At 31.5% G+C, this 19788-nt stretch overlaps 1 protein-coding gene across 1 annotated transcript in view; it reads left to right on the plus strand.

Moving 5' to 3' along the window:
* The window catches only part of ELP4 (elongator acetyltransferase complex subunit 4), a 190659-nt gene that overhangs the window by 38703 nt on the left and 132168 nt on the right, over positions 1–19788 (plus strand). The window contains exons 4-5 of the mRNA XM_016147067.2: positions 1899–2030; positions 9118–9257. Of these exons, the coding sequence (XP_016002553.1) occupies positions 1899–2030; positions 9118–9257 (272 nt within the window). The remainder of the gene's footprint in view (positions 1–1898; positions 2031–9117; positions 9258–19788) is intronic.

A 19788-nucleotide genomic window follows, 5' to 3' on the forward strand; every position in this document is an offset into this window, starting at 1 on the left:
AGTGCTAATTTCCTCATTATTTGTAGGAGAGAAAGAGAGAGGAATTAGTTTTATTGAAAACTGAAATAGGTAAAAAGGAACACAGTGACTCCAATATCTTAATGGGCTTTGTAGTCACATTTCTAACCTTAGAGGAGAGTGTGTTAAGAAATAATGTCTCCTGAAGTAAAGAATCATTGATCAAGTCAACAATTCTTTCAATTTTACTTCATTTTTGTTTGCGTTTATAAAATAAAGTAAAATGTTAATTTAAAAATTATTAATAGCATTTTATCATATCTTATTTTTGTGGAAGTATATTGTTTAACATCCGTGTGTGTGTGTGTGTGTGTATGTGTGTGTGTGTGTGTGTGTGTATGCTGGGAATATTAATTACCAATGTTAATGAATATTGTGAGATGGGTTGGCTTTTTAATTTTTTTTAACTTTATACCTTAGTCATAACTATTAATTGTCCCTGAGACTGGGGAAAAAAATTGAATCCAAATATTTATACTAAATATTACCTAATATTAACAACGCAAAATATGGGGTTCTGCGTAATGGTTAAGACAATTATTTGACTGAATTCTCATAATCAAACATCTGTTGAGTGCTTAGTATACAGCAGGCACCACTCTCTACATTTTACATTTTTAGTTCATTTCTTCCTTACAATAACCTTTTGAAGTAGACACTTTTTTCTCCATTTTTCAGATGATAAATGGAGCCAGAGAGAGGTCCAATAGGTGGTCAGCATAACCATAGACAAAGCTACCAGTGTGTATAGTCAACATTTGGACCCAAACAATCTGGTTACAGAATTCAAATGCATATCCACTATGCTGTATTGAACTAGACTCACAAATATTTATTTGCATTGGAAAAAGAACTTATTTCATTTTTATAAGATACTAATGCTTTGCTAGGAATGATGGGTTCAGAGCTTAAATGATATAACTAGTTTCTAATACCGGCATAAAGTGTGAATCTATTTGGAGCTCTTACAGGAGGTGACTAAAATATATGATAGTTAATATATTTTCCACCTGATTAGTTGACATGATTCTGACCATAAATAAATTTCATCTTGCAGAGTAAAAGCTGAAATGTATACTGTTAATGACAGCACAAAATTATGTTTGATCTAATGCCCTATGTTATCTTTATGATTCTGCCAAATAAAAAATATGATTATTGCCTGTTTTCCTTCTTCAGGAAACATGTACTTTTTTCTTTGCATTATCTCTGTAGTACCTTCTCATAAAAAAAAAAAATCTTTTTCATATGTTTTTGTAGTCAATCAGTAGGTCAGCTTCCAATAAAGAAAAGGTAAAATTGGAATTCATTGTCTCTTCATTTAATCAGAGATTTTAAATTCTGTTTTTATTGTTAAAAGAAGAGGCCTAAGCTTGCAGGTGCAAAACTAATGTTTGATATGGGCAAAATAAATGTCTTTATTCTTAGTTCTTATTCACCCATTATTTCGGTGAATGAGTTTTTTGAATTCTAGAATTACAAACCAGTAAACAGATTGCGCACATGCTTTATTTTTACCTTGTGGCAAACATAACAATAATTACATGTAATACGTAAATGCTAATTCTAGACTTTGCTTTAAGTGTATAAATTTAAAATATGAGCACAGCCTCTTTTTGCCATAGCAATGCTTTTTGTTAGTATAAAAATTTGAATTTTTTAAAAAAATCTAGCTCATTGCTAAAAATTTAAACTGTACTTTTAATATTATGTTTATCTCTTTTGTGTTTGAGATATCTGTTGTTCATGACTTTATGCTTGAACCAATTTTAAGCTATCAATTTTGAATACATTGGAAAATCCTAGTATTGCTAATATTATTTAAGAAAATTGTATTTTTTACAGCACATGCTTAATAATGTGTCATTCTGTCTTCTTAGGATCTTCCTGCACCATTACTTGATGATAACTGTAAAAGAGAATTTGATGAAGGTGTATCTAATCATGAAACATCAGAGTCTAACATTAAGATGAAAATAGCATGGCGTTACCAGTTATTACCCAAGATGGAGGCAAGTCAACAACATACAAACTATGTCTAAAATTTTCGAATGTATTTGTTTTCATTTTTTAGAATTTCTTATTGCATACTTGCTATTCTTTAAATGCACTACAATGTATATTTAAATGACTAGGCATTTCACTTATAGAGGATTTGATCAAGATGACATATTTCTTAAAAGTAAAGCAAATTGTGGTGGCTTTTTCTTTCTTTTTTTCTTTCTAAAATAGACTATTTCATTTCTTTCATAATCTCCATATAGAATCTTTTATTCTACGGTTGCAAGCCAGATTAAATGAACTAATAAAACCATTTCAAACCATTTCGAACCAGCATGGTTACCTTTAAATATTCACTATAAGTGATAGTTCTTTGCAATTACTATTTTTTATTCCTATACATTTTCAACCATTATACTTTCAAACACAAATATCTAGTAAACTGACTTTTCTAGGACTGACTAAGAGATAGGAAGTTAGGGAAATTTTTCTGAGAAGTAAAAACATGTCAGTAAATCTGCCCCACTAAAGCTCATGAACTCTGCTTCTTTTGAAACCTCTGTTCATTCATTAGCTCCTTCATTTGTTCGTTTATATCATTCATTTTCAGAACACTCTAATGTCTACCAGACATTATCATACTGGTAGAAAGAGAAAGAAATTCTAATCTGAATAAGACATAATTCCCAAAGTCCACCCTTCTCTAGTCTTCCACACTGACATCAGTGTTACCTTTCTCAAGGACATAAGATGGTTTTACAACACTGCTTAACTGCAAATGCCTACTCTAGTTTCCTGTTTCCACTGCTTTCTAAATATATCGCAGACTATCAGTCATAGTATTCTATCAAGCTTAGACACATCATTAGAATTCTCCTTAGAGTGTTCTAGGGGATCATACCAATTAATGAGAGTTAGTAGTAAGTGAGATGAAATCTGTTTGCTGTTATAAGCCTACAGTATGAAATATAAACTTCTGATTGTATGCAACATCTATACAATTTAATTCAAGCCTACCCTTTTAGTCTCCTCCCTGTGTGTATATAAAACACTATATTCACCCATCCTATGAGAATTGCCTCTCAGGAATTGCTTATATTTCTGCTGGTAATGCTTTTCACTTCCTTATAATTGTTATTATAACTCTCTTCTCCACCAAACAGAATTCTCTATGAAGGTCGACAGCTTGTTCTATTTTCTCTGCATCCCTAGCACCTATATTAAGGCCCACATACTCAATAAATATTCAATGAATGATAAATTAATTTATTGATTCAGTCAGCATATATTAATTAAGCATCAAATATGAACCAAATATAAAATATGTTGTAATAGGTACATATTAAGCAGTGGTAAATTGTTCTAATTTAGAAGGGAAAGCTATTTGAATAATATGATTCTTAAGCAGTGATTTAAATGACTGTGAATAAAGTACAAACTGAAGAGAAGATATTTACAACTCATAGAATAAAGAATAAATTTCCACATATATAAAGAACTTCTAAAATGAATAAGTAACAATCTACCAACCCAGTTTTTTAAATGGGCAAAAATAAGGAAAGGAAATCCAGGTGGCTCTTAAACATACAAAAACAGATGCCCAATTTCAGCCGCAATAAGTGAAATTAAAATTAAAAAACAACTATCATTTTTTTTATCATATTATCAATAATTTAAAATGTTTGGTAAGATGCTAAATTAGCAAGGGTGGGGGAGACTAGTACTCTCACACTTTGCTGGTGGAAATTTGCTGGTGGATGTGACTGAGAACTGGGTACAAGAGGCCAAAATAAATGTAGTTATTCTGTTTAGGAAAATGTGAGTTGAGTAATAGCATTAAAACAGACAAAGTATGTAGAACTAGCACTTGAGAACCCTAGTGGCAAAGAACTTTATGTTTTTTGCTTTGGCAGATTCATTTATCTGGGCTACTAGTGACTCTTTTATAAAGAGTGACTGTATTCTAATTTTTCTGCTGTTATGTTCTGAAAGAGTTAATAAAAACATAAGCTCTAAGTTAAATGTAGTTGTTTTGTAAAAACAGTATACCAAACCAGTTTTACATTATATGTCACTCGTGTTTTCCATTTTCTTTATTTTTATTTTATCTCAGCTAAGTTTTGTTCTTTTTGTTGGTTGCTAACATTCAAGTGAAATTATCAGTCGAAATGCAAGTAAATGCTGCTTGTTATAAAATCTGTTTATAGTTGTAAAGAACTTTGTTTCTTATAATTCATTGTTTCTTTATATGTTATAATTATAGATGCTATTCCTGGTATATGAGTAGTAAGTAGTACGGATCCCATTCTCCCCTTTAGAGCAAGGTGTACCTGCAGTTTTGATTATCTTGGGAGTAAACTCAAAGGTTACATATTAACACAAAAACTCAGTGCTCAGTTTTCAAAGTTTACAGCTCGAGTGTTTTAAAAATTGTGCTCTTCTTACAATGGTCTTCCCCGGATGACTTATTCTCTCATTTTCTTCCAGTCTCCATTAAAATATCACTTTATCTGGAATGTCTTTCTTGTCGCTTCATCTAAAATAAAACCACTCTTTCTATCATCTCCTTTCACTGCCTTATTTTTCTTCAGGGCACTTATCATCATCACCTAGCAGATAGGATAGCACTTGTCTCCTCTACCAGAATGTGAGCTCAGTGAGAAAAATGGACTTTGACTATTTTGTTTTACTGGCATATAGTGGGTGCTCAGTATTTATTTGTTGAATACATGAGCGAATGAATTATATACTGTGTGAATTAAATGTGAACCTAAGTTAAATTGCATTCATTAATACAAATGTAATAATAGCTTATTTTGAATTTACAGTCAATGGTCAAACTTAAGTTTACTAGTATTTATAAGTGAGTTCTGTCAAGTTTAGAAAGTAGAATCCTTTTCTGGCTTCTTTGCTTTTCTTTGAAGTATCACCAGCATGTATATTTGCCTGTCACAGAAATTTTATATATGGTGATTTGCCAAGGCTGATAGACATTGGCGGTCACTCATCATTATCTACTCTATAAATCCACGCCTTACTCTGCCATTATCAGTTTAAACAACAACAACAAAACCGTGAGTTTTCTATATATCACATGGGCCAAAATATAGTTAACACTATTAGGAGTAAAGATTAAACAAGTAGTCTGTGTCAGTTATCAGACATGCCTTTTAATATAAGTTATCATGAGGTGCTAAGAGTGTGGTCATTTTCCCATTCAGAGAATGCCAAAAAGGATAAGAATATTCATTTCTAAATCAATAGCAATAGCTCAGAGCAGCATAAACAGCATATCTTCCAGTTGTAGTGGTATCGAGTTTTTAAAAACACCCTTCCTCGTCCTATGATTTTGACTTTCTCTTCTAGATGCACATGTCCACTTCTTTCCTGGCCAATCATCAACCCTATTCTTTCTTCACCCTAAGAATTGCTGGCCTACAGCACATTCTGAGACTTAATTTTTTTAATATCATAGAGTTCTACTACAAAGCCCACAATGGCTCCAGTAATTCATGACTATGCATAGATCTTTATTATGTTCAATCCTCATATACTTTGGTTTTCTGCCTTAGTGATTCAGCCAGAACAGCCCTGTGATGGATGTGTGCATGTTGTAGAATTCAGTGGTCCCCAACCCCTAGGCCTGTGGACCAGTACCAGTCTGTGGCCTGTTAGGACCAGGCACCACACAGCAGGAGGTGAGCAGCAGGGAAGAGAGCAAAGCTTCATCTATATTTGCAGCCGCTCCCCAGCGCTAGCATCACCGTCTCAGCTCCACCTCAGATCATCAGGCATTAGATTCTTATAGGAACACCGGTCCCTGGTGCCAAAAAGGTTGAGGACTGCTGTAGATGACAACAAATATTTTTCAGTAAGGCAGTATAATTATAAAGAATGGTGATGAATTTTCTGATTCACTAGTGGATTATGACACAATAATAATAATTGACAATATTTAATAGCACATTACAATTTACAAAATATTCATTGCCCAAATTGCATTAGAGTCTCACAACAGCCTAGTGAAATAATAGTTATTTTTAGCTCTGATTTCTGGTGATTGACCTGAGGCTCAGAGTGGTTAGTAATCATTTGGGTTCTTGCTTTCTGTTATGCTATACTGAGAAAAAAATATGATCATGAGAAAATGTCTTATTTAGACTGTTTATTTGTGGTATAGCTTTTCTCTGAAAGTTTTGTTTCTTTCTAATGTATTCGAGTTGGGGAACTGTATATTTTCCTTTAGTACAGCAAATTTTTACTGAGCCATGAGAGTTTGCTCTCTTCTACAGTTAACAAAGTTAACGAGTAATTTATGAATGTGAAATAGAAGTTTTCATCAAGTAAAACTAAAGCAAGATGTTCTTACTGTACCGAGTAAACTGACTAGTTATTGATGATAGTTTGATTTTTTTAAATGCATCTTTTTTGTGTGGAGTTGACAGTTTTTCCTGGAATATTATTGTTGTCATTATTATCAGATCTAAAACATTTAGTTATCTTTTTTAGAGGAAATATTTTAAGTGTTTTATGATTCTAGGCCTCAAAAGATTTTCACAGCATTTAAAAAATTTGATTATATGTTGATGCTGGGTTTCTTGGGCATTACAAAATTGTTTTTTCCTTGAGGAATATATTTATTTTTCATTTCTTTGTTTTATTAAAGGATTAAAGTTTGTCATCATTAATAAACTTTTTAGTATCAACATGTAAATATTTTGGTTGCCGTGTCATCTTAATTTCTAAAAAAAAAAAATTAATAACTTAATTGTAATAAAAGCTTCCAAATCTATTTTTACATTTTAATGAATTATATGTTGCCTGTATGTAAACTGTCACAGCATGAAATCGATTTTCTGCCTTGATTCATCCCAAATCTGAGATTTCTATTACATTAATATTATAATTAGAAACATTGATAGAGACCGGCAACTTAAAAAGCATACTTTGCTTCTTGACAATTTAGCATATTTCTCTGAGTGCACAGGACTTCAAGAACCTTTATCCACTAATAAATTTATTAACTCAAACTTAAAAGAAGGGGAAAGTCTCTCTTTCTTTCTCTCTCCCCATGGCCAGTCTGCTAAAATAGATTATTCATGCTTATTTGATTCAGGTAGGCTTTTGCAAGCTTCCCTACTAGGCCTGGGAATGTGGTACATTGAGGCCTTTTCAGAGGCTTCTGACATAGACCAAGCTTTTATTGCATGGTGTTTTATTATTACCAAATCCTAGTCTCCACCCAGTTTGTAGGCACTCTGCTTATTCTTTTGAATCAGGAAAGGTTATCACCTACCTTAATCCATGCAGCAGTGTGGATTAAGGACACCAGTGTGCCCCAGGATTCTCAAAGAGGATCCTGGAAACTTCTTGTTTCTTCTTTTTTGCTGTCTTTACTAAATTCTATTGGGCCTTAGAGGGATTTGCATCTGAAATGGGCAACCTGGTGTTTTTCTCAATGAAGACATCAGATCAAAGTTCAGTTAGTCAAGGCCTTTCTAAAACATTAAGGGGGCTTGGACTTACACAATAAAAAGATGAGCTCTAGCAGAGATTGCAGTAAAAACATTCTGAACCATAATCCGGATAAAGAATAGATTATAGGCCAAAGAACAGACCTTGTTTAAATTGCTTTAGACTAATAACTTTACATTTTAAAACTTTATACCCTATTTTTAGGAAACAAATTTTAACATTACATAATTTATTAGTCATTACTTTCATAGTAAATAGATAAATCATCTTTTGGGAACCATACTTCTAAATATTGTATTGAAAAGATTATGTTAGCCAATTAATAGGTCTCTTTCAGTAATGGAAATAAATAGTAACTTATGGAAGGGCGAAAAATCATTTTATTTAGAAAATAAACATCAAACCCACAGACTGAATCTAAGAATAATGTTTTTATTGGACTTAAATTTTTTCATTCTGTTACTGTATAATGTTTATAGGCATTTAAGAATATGAATCCTTAAAGTCTTAAAAATGCAAATATTTAGTGTCAAGCAAATGTGTATTTCTAAGCAATATTACAAAGTTGTCAGTTCTTTAGTAAAATAAGTTAAGAACTTACTGTGTATAGGTCTTCAATTTCTGCAGAGATTATAGTTTTGTGAAATGTTCTGAAACTTGTCTCTTTTGTAACATTCAGGACAGTTGAAATCATGTAAATTTAGAACAGAGATTTCAATAGAAATTATTGCCAGGTGAAATCTCATAGTAGTTCAGCTTTGGCTAGAGGTCCATATATATTTCTAATGTGTGGAATAAAAGAAATCAGCCCAGAGTTTATTCAAAACATATAAGAGTAATATTATTTTACTAGGATTTTACTATCCTATGTAAATAAATTCAGCATCAGTAGAGATTTCAGTGTCTTAAGAGAAAGGTAATTTGTTGAAGAAATTGTTAGTAGAGGGCACAAAACAGGAATTGTTGATGAACTAATGATTATGCCAGATTTCTGTTTTATCTAATGTACCTTATATTCTCTCACTTTTCATGTGCTTTGTTCCCATCTGGAGAACCCTAATACATTTTATACTGTAAGTTTAATATTAAGTTTGTAAGAAATGTTGAATACACACACACACACACACACACACACACACACACACACACTATCTTGTGAGAATTTGGTTTTAAAATGATACTCAGTTTAATATATTTAAATAACTAATTTCTTTTGGGCCCCTCACCAGTAAATTAACTTGGCTTAAGTTTTCATTGGTTCTTATACTACATATTTAGTATGTTATTAAAACCTAGAATTTTTAAATAATTGAGACATATATATTAAATTTTTGAACTTAGGAAGGTATACAGTATAGTAAAGAAGCCAAAGATGTGTTTAAATTCTTATCAAACTTAAGGAACCACCAGGAGTAAAGAAACATGGGAGATAAGAAGATCGATTTCTAACTATGTAATTTAAAATAATAAATATCATTGTGTGTTTCTTTGAAATTTTATGTCTGTGTATCAGCTCTTATTAAAATAAATAGATATATGAGTGTTGCGAGTGTAGGACAAATAAACTGTAATTCAAAAAAACTATTTTTTTTTTTTTACACTGAATATGGATTTTCTTAACAGGCTGGACCAGTATCATCTTCAAGATTTGGTCATTATTATGATTCTTCAAAAAAGATATCACAAGAACTACTTGATGCTTCAAAATGTCATGGATTTTTTCTTCCAGAAAAAATATCTTCAACTCTTAATGTAGAATCCTGGTAAGTTAATAACTCAATTCTGATTTCAAAGGTTAATAGAATGCATTTTTACCACACTCTGAAAGAATGCATATCAAAAGTACACATCTTACTAAATAATATGTGACCTTAGTTGTATATATGTTTCATATTATTTTCTCATATATGGTATTCTTTTCCTGGTCTTGTAAACTGTCGAACATGCTATATTACTCTTATTTTGCAATTTAAGAAGCCTGGACACCAAATTTACAATACCTGCTGTTTTTATTTTCAAGAAAATGTGGAATAGTTCTAAATCTGGGTCTTTCAGCCAAAAACACACACAAAAAAACACCTAAATATTACTTATTAATAACAGCAGCAGTGAAAATGGTATAAAGTAATGCTATTTCTCCATGTTGTTCAATAAGAGCCCTTTCAAAAAGTAAGCAAGTACATGTTTTCCAATATTTTATTTATTATGGGTTTCTATATCTAGTTCTACTATAAATAAAACAACTTATATTTTTTAGATGACTTAAGAGAATTTAGGATTTTAGCTTTACAATGAAGAGTTTCAAGTATTAAACCAAACGTGTTTATAGTGCTACTCACTTTAAGATGAAACTCTGAAAATTACAGTACATGACATTGAATAATTTATAAAAGTGTTAAGAATATTTCATTTCATTTCTTACTGCAGTCAGATCAGGGGAAGGTAATCTATGGAATATGTTGTTGCCTTTATTTCGCACTGTAAAACCATTATTTTCAAAATGAGATAAGTTATTAAAGGAACTGAAATGACTTAAAAATCTACAGTTTTCCAGAAATATTACCTAAGAATTTAGCGAAGACTATCCTATTTATTTTTAGAAAATGTTTCAAAAAAAATCATTCTTCACTTCATTATAATATTGGTGACAGACTTAATTTGATGTTGTCTTAGTATACTAATTGTTACTATTAATGAATGACTACTATGTGTCGGTCACTCTACTACATACTTTACTTTTGTTATCTTTGCTACAAAAGTCAATATTCCCATTTTCCAGAAGGTACTGAAATTCACAGAAGTGATTTATCTGAGGCTCAACTCTTAAGTGGTAGAGTCAAGATTAACCTAAGTCACATTTCTCTCTTTCTTTTTGCATTACTGTTTCAAAAGATTTTCATGTCCTTCACCTTTACCTTCCTGTGTTAGGGAAGAAAGCATGCTTACAAAAGAAATTTTAAAAATCTGGGTTGTGATCCTGAGTTCATCCTACTGTTTAACCTACTGGGCAATTTTCGTAAAGTCCTGGAAAATAAATATCCTCCTATGAAAAATTGAGAGAGGGACAATACCACATGTCCTACCTTTGTCACTAATATTTTTGTTAACTTAGAATGATTATATTGATTATAACAGTTTTTAATTTTTGCCATTTACTGAACCAGACATACATATACATACACAATTGGGAAATAAGTCAAAATAACTTTTCCATGATTTCACAAATAGTAAATGTGGAACCCAGACTCAAAATGAGTTCTTTCTAACTCAGAAATCTGTGTCAACAATAATGCTATACTCCCTCTGTTCATGGAGTGCTTAGGAAAATTAAAAAAAAATGTAAAATGTACAATAAGTATGATGTAAATACATGGAAAATAATATAATGATACTTTTATGATTTAAAATATTTTTTTAAAGATAAAAATTTTTTTAAGACAAAAAGTACAGGTTTTTATTCATTCATTCAACAACTAAAGAGAGGAGGAATTAACGTTTGTCAAATACCAGTTCCATGTCAGGCACTATTCCAGACATTTAACCATAGGATACCTAATTTAATTCTTCCAACAACTCTCCAAGAAAAGCAATATTATCCCAATTCTATAGGAAGCCTGGAGGTCACAAACCATAAGTACCTTTCCCTCTGTTGTAGGCTGTAAGTGACTGAGCCGACACCCAAACCCAAGTCCCCAGAACCTCTGCTGTCTTTTGTGTGCCAGGTGTCTCCATGTACTGCTGCCATGCAGGCACAGCACACGAAGCTAGATGCCAGAGAAACGACTCCTTGATCAGCTGTGAGAATATAGTTGTATAGTCTTTAAAATATTTTTTTTTCAGAATATCTTTTGAGAACTAGCAGTTTTGCACAGAATAGGAAAATTTATAGATTTTAATTATCAAGGCAGTATTTCATTTCATAGTAGTTAACTGATAATTCATTTATTTCATATTAAACTTAAATGCTTAATTAAATGTAATTAAACTTTAAACATGTAATTAAATTAATTTTGAAAATGGGTACTTTACCATGTGAGATTTATTTTAATTTATGAAAAGCGTGTGCTCATTTTACTAAAATGAACTTTACTAGTTCATTTATAAAACAATAAAGCTAAGCTTTACAGTTTTCTATACTCTTCCTATAATTAAGACCAGAGGATATAGCTATATCCCACTATCATATGTGAGGCTATAATATATAATTTCATAATTTCTAAAAGCACCATTGAAACATGTAGAGTTTTTTTTTTACAGTAACTAAAACTGAAGGTCATTTAAAATTTGCATTAACAAATTTGAAATTATTGATAGGTTTGCCTATTGAAAATGTTCACACATACAGTTTAAATTTTCAAATTAAAGCCTGGCTATAAAAACCTGAGATTTATCACAATAGTATTACCCAGATGATTTTGTTTTGGTATTTTACTGTCATAAATCAGATAACCTGAGTCACAAAACAATTATAGGAAAATTGATTTTGAAAATAATTCTGTAGTCTGAGATTTTAAAATTGACAATGTTTTGAATCAAGCTTTACTAACAGGTGTGCCCAAATACACTTCTGTTTCTCAGTAGAAAGAGTCCTCATTCTTCATTATAGATGGTATCTCAACTTTCTTATTTATTAATAGACTTACTAACATATTCCTTAACCTATTGTGACAGACCGAATGTTTGTGTGCACCAAATTCATATGGTGAAGCCATAATCGCCAGTGTAAATGTATTTGGAAATGGGGCCTTTGGGAGGTAATTAGGGTTACATGAGGTCATGATAGTGGGACCCAGATCTGAAGGATCGATATCCTTAAGAAAGAGGGAGAGACACTGAGCTCCTACTCTCTTCCTGGGTGCACACCGAGGAAAAAGACATGTGAGAAGGCAGCCATCTGCCACCCAAAGAAGAGCGCTCACCAGATACCAACTCCGCTAGCACCTTGATTTTGGACTTCTAGTCTCCAAAACTGTCACAAAATAAATTTCTATTGTAGAAGCCACCCAGTTCGCAGTTATGGAAGATGAGAGCCCACACTAATACACCTACTGTATTGTAAAATGTTACTTTTTTATTATAGATATATCAGGTCTTGAATGGTGAGTTTACATACAAATTGGTAGTAAATATAATAAATTTGTTTTGATATGTTTCTTTGAAATGTAAGATTTTATTTTTATATATCCTAACAATAGATAGTAGTTTCTTACATTACCTAACATTTTGTATTAAGTTGAATGAACTGGATTCTGAGATAACCAGTTAGCTTTCCTGGAGAAAATCGATGGAAAGAGGATAGGAATAATACTTAAGATTTTAGAAGTCATTTCGTTTTTCTTCTCCTGCCAAATCTCCTTGCCAGCTTAACTGGAACCTCTCTATAAGCTTTCTATAATATTTTCCTAGACAAATTGTAGTTATGCCCCCTACATTCCTGTTTACTTTTGTTCATACTTTTGTCAGAATACTTATCAAATTTCACTGTAATTATTTGTTTTGTCTAAATCCTTATCTTCTTTCTCAAGCATTGGAAATCCCTGAAGAAAGGGTTATGCTTTCTTCATTTATTTATTCCCTGAATCTAGGACACAGGTGTTGAGTTAATAGTTGATGACTTAGTAGAGCTCTCACTTGGTCAAATAAGAGATAATCTGAGCATCAAAATAAGTAGATAGTAATGAATTATAACCCCTTTAATAAAACAGGTAACCATTAGTACATACTTATACAAATAAATGAATGAATTATCGAGGAACAAGGTATTTACATAGCTTCAAAGTATCTTCCCACAAAATATTTAGTGACTAAAAAGGGGAAATAATACATTTATAATGGAGAGATCTGGCAGACATAACCTTAATCAAGTTAACATTACCAGTAATGGGGCAAATGGAAATTGTGTATCACCTGATAATATGCAATGAGAACTCAGCAACACTTCTGTGATATTCCTACCACATCTGCGTAACTTTAAACCTAATCATAAGGAAATACCAGACAAACTCCAATTGGGAACATTCTATCAAATACTTGGCCTATAATCCTCAAAAGTGTCAAAACCATAAAAGTCAAAGGAAGTCTAAGGAATTGCCTGTCAAAGGAGACTGAAGAGAGACATGACAATGAATACAGTATGTGATTCTGAACGGTTCTTTTCTATAAAGGATGATGCTAGGACAAGTGCAAAACTAGAATGGTGTCTAAGGATTAGATGTGTCAACTTCCTAATTATATCAGTATCCTAAGTCAGATGTTTACATATTATTATATAGGAGAATGTCCTTGTTTGTAAGAATTACACCCAAGTTATTAAGAAGTAATGGGTCATCAGGACAGCGACTTATTCTATACCAGAACAGGGAAAAAAAACCTTTTGTTCTATATTTGCAACTTTTCTATAAATTTGAGATTATTTCAGAATTTTAAAAAAGACAAACATTGGCATGTATGTGTGTATATACATTAATATCTTTAGTATATTAAGATTATTTTTAAATTGGTAAGAACAATTTGAGTATCTAAATACAAATTAGGCAAAAGATATCAATAGGACGTTTTCAAAAGAAGGCACAGAAATAACTAATAAATCTCACTAGTAATCAAAGAAATGTAAACAAAAACCAAAGAATATCATTTTCAACTATCAAATATTTAAAATGATAATGCCCTGAGTTAAAGACATATTAATTGTAAGAGTGTGCATTGTTAAAACAATTCTAGGAAAGGATATCTATACTTAGAGTGTACATTATCATTCTTGCCATCATGCCATATCTAGGAATTTATCATAAAGAAATAATGACACAAGTTGACAAGTTATGATCATCATAACTATGTGTGTCGCACTGAAAATCTGGACATAACCTAACAGTTGTCAGTATAGATTGGTTAGTTTAATTATGTTGCATCCACATAATGGAATACCCCACATGCAAAGTGAGGAGATTAAAAAAACATTACAAAACAATGTAGCATGTATAATATAATAACATATAATATATGACATATTTGTAGAGAGTAATGTTGAACTGAATTATTTTCTTGCATTTTTTTTTAAGTTTAGTAGTTTCAAGTATACAGTAGTACACTGGTTAAATGTTTATATTGTTTATGAAATGATCTCCCTGATTTCTCTTTCTCTCCTCTGGCTCTCCACCTAGCCATTACATTACTGCTGACCACATTCCCTATGCCATGCTCCCTATCCCTGTGACCATCTATCAAATACGAATTTGTACTTCTTTAACCCTTCACCTCTGTTTCCCAGCCCTTCAAACACCCTCCCCTCTAGCCATTATTAGATTATCCTTTATATTTGTGAGTCTGTTTTTCATTAGTTTGTTCTTTTTGTTTCTTAGATTCTACATATATGTGAAATCACATGGTATTTATCTCTGTCTGACTTATTTCACTCAGCATAATACACTCTAGGTCCCTCCATGTCATTGCAAATGGTAGGATTTCATGTTTTTTTTTAATGGCTGAGTAATGTTCCATTGTGTACATGAAACATCACTTCTTTATCCAATCATCTGTTGATGGACATTTAAGTTGCTTCCATATCTTGGCTATTGTAAATTGTGCTGCCATGAACATAGGTGTGCCTCGATGTTTACCAATTATTGTTTGGGTTTTCTTTGGATAAACACTCAGAAGTGCAATTGCTGGGTCAAAAGGTAGTCCATTTTTAATTTTGGGGGAACCCCCCAGACTGTTTTCCATAGCAGCTGTACCAATTTGCAGTCCCACCAACAATGTATGAGGGTCCTTTTTCTCCACATCCTCACCAACTGTTGTTCTTTGATTTATTGATGATAGCCATCCTGACAGGTGTGAGGTGATATCTTATTGTGGTTTTAATTTCTCTGATGATTAGTGACCTTGAGAATCTTTTCATATGTATATTGGCCATCTGCGTTTCCTCTTTGAATAAATATCTATTCAGGTCTTCTGCCTATTTTTTAATTAGATTTTTTGTTGTTGTTGAGTTATATGAGTTCTTTATATATTATGGATCTTATCCCGTTATCAGATGTATCATAAGCGAATATCTTCTCCCATTCAGTTGGTTGTCTTTTAGTTTTGTCGATGGTTTCCTTTGCTGTGCAAAAACTTTTTAGTTTGATGTAGTCCCTTTTGTTTATTTTTTCTTTTGTTTCACTTGCCTAAGGAGATATGTCTAAAACAGAAATTACCAGTAGCAGTATCAGACAGATTACTGCCTATGTTTTCTTCTAGAAGTGTTATGGTTTTGGGTCTTACATTTAAGTCTTTAATACATTTTAAGTCTATTCTTGAATATGATGTAAGAAGGTGGTCCAGTTTCTTTCTTTTTTTATTTTTTATGTTTTTGCATGTATCTGTCCAATTTTCCCAACACCATTTATTGGACAGACTATCTTTACCCCATTGTATATTCTTGCCTCCTTCATCACATATTAAGTGAGCTTATAGGCATGGATTTATTTCTGGGCTCTGTATTCTGTTCCATTGATCAATATATTTGTTTTTATGCCAGTACCATGCTGTTTTGATTACTGTAGACTTGTAGTATAGTTTGATATAAGGTAGTGTGATACGTCCAACTTTGTTCTTTTTTCTCAAGATTGCCATGGCTATTTGGGGTCTTTTATGGTTCTATATAAATTTTAGGATTATTTGTTGTAGCTCTCTGAAAAATGCCAGTGATATTTTGATAGGGATTGCATTGACTCTAGATTGCTTTGGATAGTATGGCCATTTGAATGATGTTGATTCTTTCTACCCATGAGCACAGTACATGCTTCCATTTATTTATATCTTCTGTTTCTTTTTTCAATGACATAATTTTCTGAGAACAGGTCTTTTACCTCCTTAGTTAATTTGATTCCCAGGTATTTTATTGTTTTTGTTGCAATTGTAAATGGGATTGTTTTCTTAATTTCTCTTTCTGAAAGTTCATCATTGGTGTATAAAAATGCCACTGACTTCTCTGAATATTAATTTTGGATCCTGCTGCTTTACTGACTTCAGTGATCATGAACTGAATTATTTTTCATGAAAGATCAATAGTATTCCTGTCAGACAGTGGATTGTTTAGCCCATGCATGCACTTCTTGCATCCTCATGTTCTTCGTATTTTCTCAACTGTGAATTAGAGGCAGGTCTGTCCTGGTCAGTGCTCTCCTTGGTTTCTCTAATCCATTCTTAATATTTCCATGTCCTCCTCTTAGTTGAGTATCCATGGTAAAGAGACTCAAACTCAATGTTCTTTGAAAAGCATCAAAAAAAGATGAAAAACATCAGGAAAGAAAAATTAATAAATGACAGCCTTTGGGCTAATGGTAATAAATAATAGAATTCACAGTCTTTATAGTCACAGGTAAAGTATATGCTAATATAACTGTAGCTCAGCAAACTATTTTACACAATTAGTCAAGACATTTGATAATTGTACCTATTGCCTTATAAGTATATCTCACTACTTATCATGGATGAATGCCTGAAATTTGTGTGTAAATAGATTTTTGATAATACAAATCATATTTTCTCATTAATTTCAAAAATGTCTCATCTTCACTTTAAATTAATCCTAACTGGTAGCGATAACAATTTCACTTTCTAAATTTTTCTATCAAGTAGTTAAATCAATATTTAAATGTACCAGAAGTTCTGATTCTTTAAAACCCAGCAATGCATCAGTCTAATGAGAAAAATTATTTTTAAAAAAGAAAATTTCATTCCTGTACCATATACTTTTAAGTCTAAATGGACAACAGAGATTATCTAGTGCAACTCCTCCAGTTTACAGATGAGAAAATTTTGAAGCTCAGAACAGAAAAATTAAAGAATTTGCCTCATATCACAATTTATCTACAGTTGTTGCTATAGATAGAACTAGAAACCACATCTTCAGCATACTTCTCACTGTTCTATACTGATACGTAGTTTATATATTTGTAAACACTTTTCAACCCATTTCCTGTTTGCCCAGAGAATACACAGCACTTGTGCTTCAGAGTTTACCCTGAGATAATGGATTACAGTCTTAACCTTATCCCCAAAGTTTGCTATAAAATATCTTACTTTTATTATTATCGTTTCTTTATTACTCTAGTATATCAAAAGTCTTAGGAAACAAATGACATCATTCTATTTATAGCACTCATTTTTTAGTAGTGGTATTTCCATTTACAAAATATAGTAATTCTCGATTGCTGAAAATGTCAGATCCTAGAAAACGTAGCAGTCCTACACATGATGTTAACATCATTCTCAAACAGTTGTTAGACGAAAATTCATTTGATGAATCCAATTTATGTATAAATTTCTGTTCCACTAGGTTGAGACAAAGTCCATTTAGAAATAACTCCAAGAACTTTTTATATTTTATTTTCATATTGAAAACCAGTCAGATTTGCTTCAGCCCCAAAGAGCGTGTTTATGTAAAATTAAATTAATGCTGGCAGCGAGCTGCACTTTTTTTTTTCTGAACAGGAAATGGGTTAATATTAAAATTTTTTCATAAACTGTACACAAAGTTAATATAACTGAGGCCTGTTGGGGAAGGTCTTATCAATACAACTAAGAGAAATAGCTCCTAAAACTATATACCTGATTACTTTATCTGTGTTGAATGTAGCCATGTTTAAATTTCATCTGAGCCACTTTTGTCTTTTTGAACTCACAGACTTTTGAATGAATCTGGATATCTCTCTGAGGCTCTACCTTAGTTTAGCCAAAGAGCAGATAACTTGGAGTTATAGAAAACTCAAATTTTTAAGTGCCACTTTTGTCACTAATTGTTGTACAGCCTTGGGCAAATCACTTAGCTTCTAATGGGTTAATTTTCTCAACCATAAAATGGAAATAATGACTGTACTTACCACTCAAAGTTATTATGATAATCAAATGTTGCGACAGTGATGCAAATGATTTTGAGTATTTACTATGTACTAGACATTTACCAGTCAATAAAATTAAAATCAAGTAGTCTTATTAGAAACAAACTCAAGCTTATTATCTATGGCCAAACCTTCTACTTATCAAACTGTTAATTTTATATATACATTATTTTATTTTTGTAATTTATCTTATCACAAATAAAATCTCTTCTGTTACTCAAGCTTTTTTGTCGTTGGCACAACAAAATTGATTTATTCTTTGATCACGTTAAGACTTTTGTTAAGTATTCCTTTGTTCATTGTTTGAGAAACTGAAAGGTAATTATCTATTCATTATCCACTTGATTTCTAGATATACTACATTTGATTCTTTTTTTTCCCCAATTCTCTTTCTTATAGTAGATTTTTAAATCTTTCTTATTGAGATTGCATAAGGAAAATTCTTTTTAAAAGCAAACCAATGTCATTTGTTGATACAAATTAGTGTTCTGATGCGAATGACCATCAGCCTGCTTGCTGATATTGATGGGCACAAAACATTTTACTGTCACTTTTTTTTTTAAATGTTAAACTTTTTCATCAGTATATAGTTTTACTTTTGCGTCATTGGGCTTTTTTGTCCATGTTTGTATAGTAACATAAAGAAATAAATTCCTGTCAGACGACATGGTAATATAAGCAAATACAGGAAAATTTTAATGCTTGATATTTTAGGGTAAAAATTAAAGTCCTAATAATTGTTTTTATATTCTTCGTACTGTTATAGTTTTAAAGACATCGTAGAACCTCGAGAGATCATTTTATCATAAAAGTTATGAAAATTACAAAAATCATATGAAATAGTATACATTATTTGAAATGTGCTACCTTTGGAATACATACTTTGGTAACCTAACCTTTGTTTAAGGTTTGGAAATAATAAGGAAGCCAGAGTCATATTTGTAACTGGATTTCCTTTTTGCCAACTCCTATTTTATGAGTTACTAGACTGCTGAACAACAAAATAAAAAAGCAACATTCTCAAATAAAGGGGTTTAATGTAAAAAATTTAAATGATGAGAAGATATTTATTGTTAGCAAAAAAAAATTATAAATGTTGCTGACAAGGAAATGTATCTCATGAAGATTAACAATACTTAATATTTTAATACAAATACCATATAAATTACAGTTTTAAATGCTATAATTTCGTGTATCCAAAAATGAATATTCTCAATATACCTAAATGTATCGAATTTTCACCGTTTTCTTTTGCTTTCAAAGTATTCTCCTAGAAATCGAATTACTTTGGAGAAATTTATTTTATTGCTTATAAAGTTCTAAGCATTGCCGGCGATTGAGTTTGTGTCAATGTTAAATAAGGAAACAGATTAAGATATATTAGCTTTATGTTTTCATTTTTGTTCTCATA

Source organism: Rousettus aegyptiacus, unplaced genomic scaffold (genome assembly GCF_014176215.1).
Source record: "Rousettus aegyptiacus isolate mRouAeg1 unplaced genomic scaffold, mRouAeg1.p scaffold_m13_p_5, whole genome shotgun sequence".
Taxonomy (NCBI): domain Eukaryota; kingdom Metazoa; phylum Chordata; class Mammalia; order Chiroptera; family Pteropodidae; genus Rousettus; species Rousettus aegyptiacus.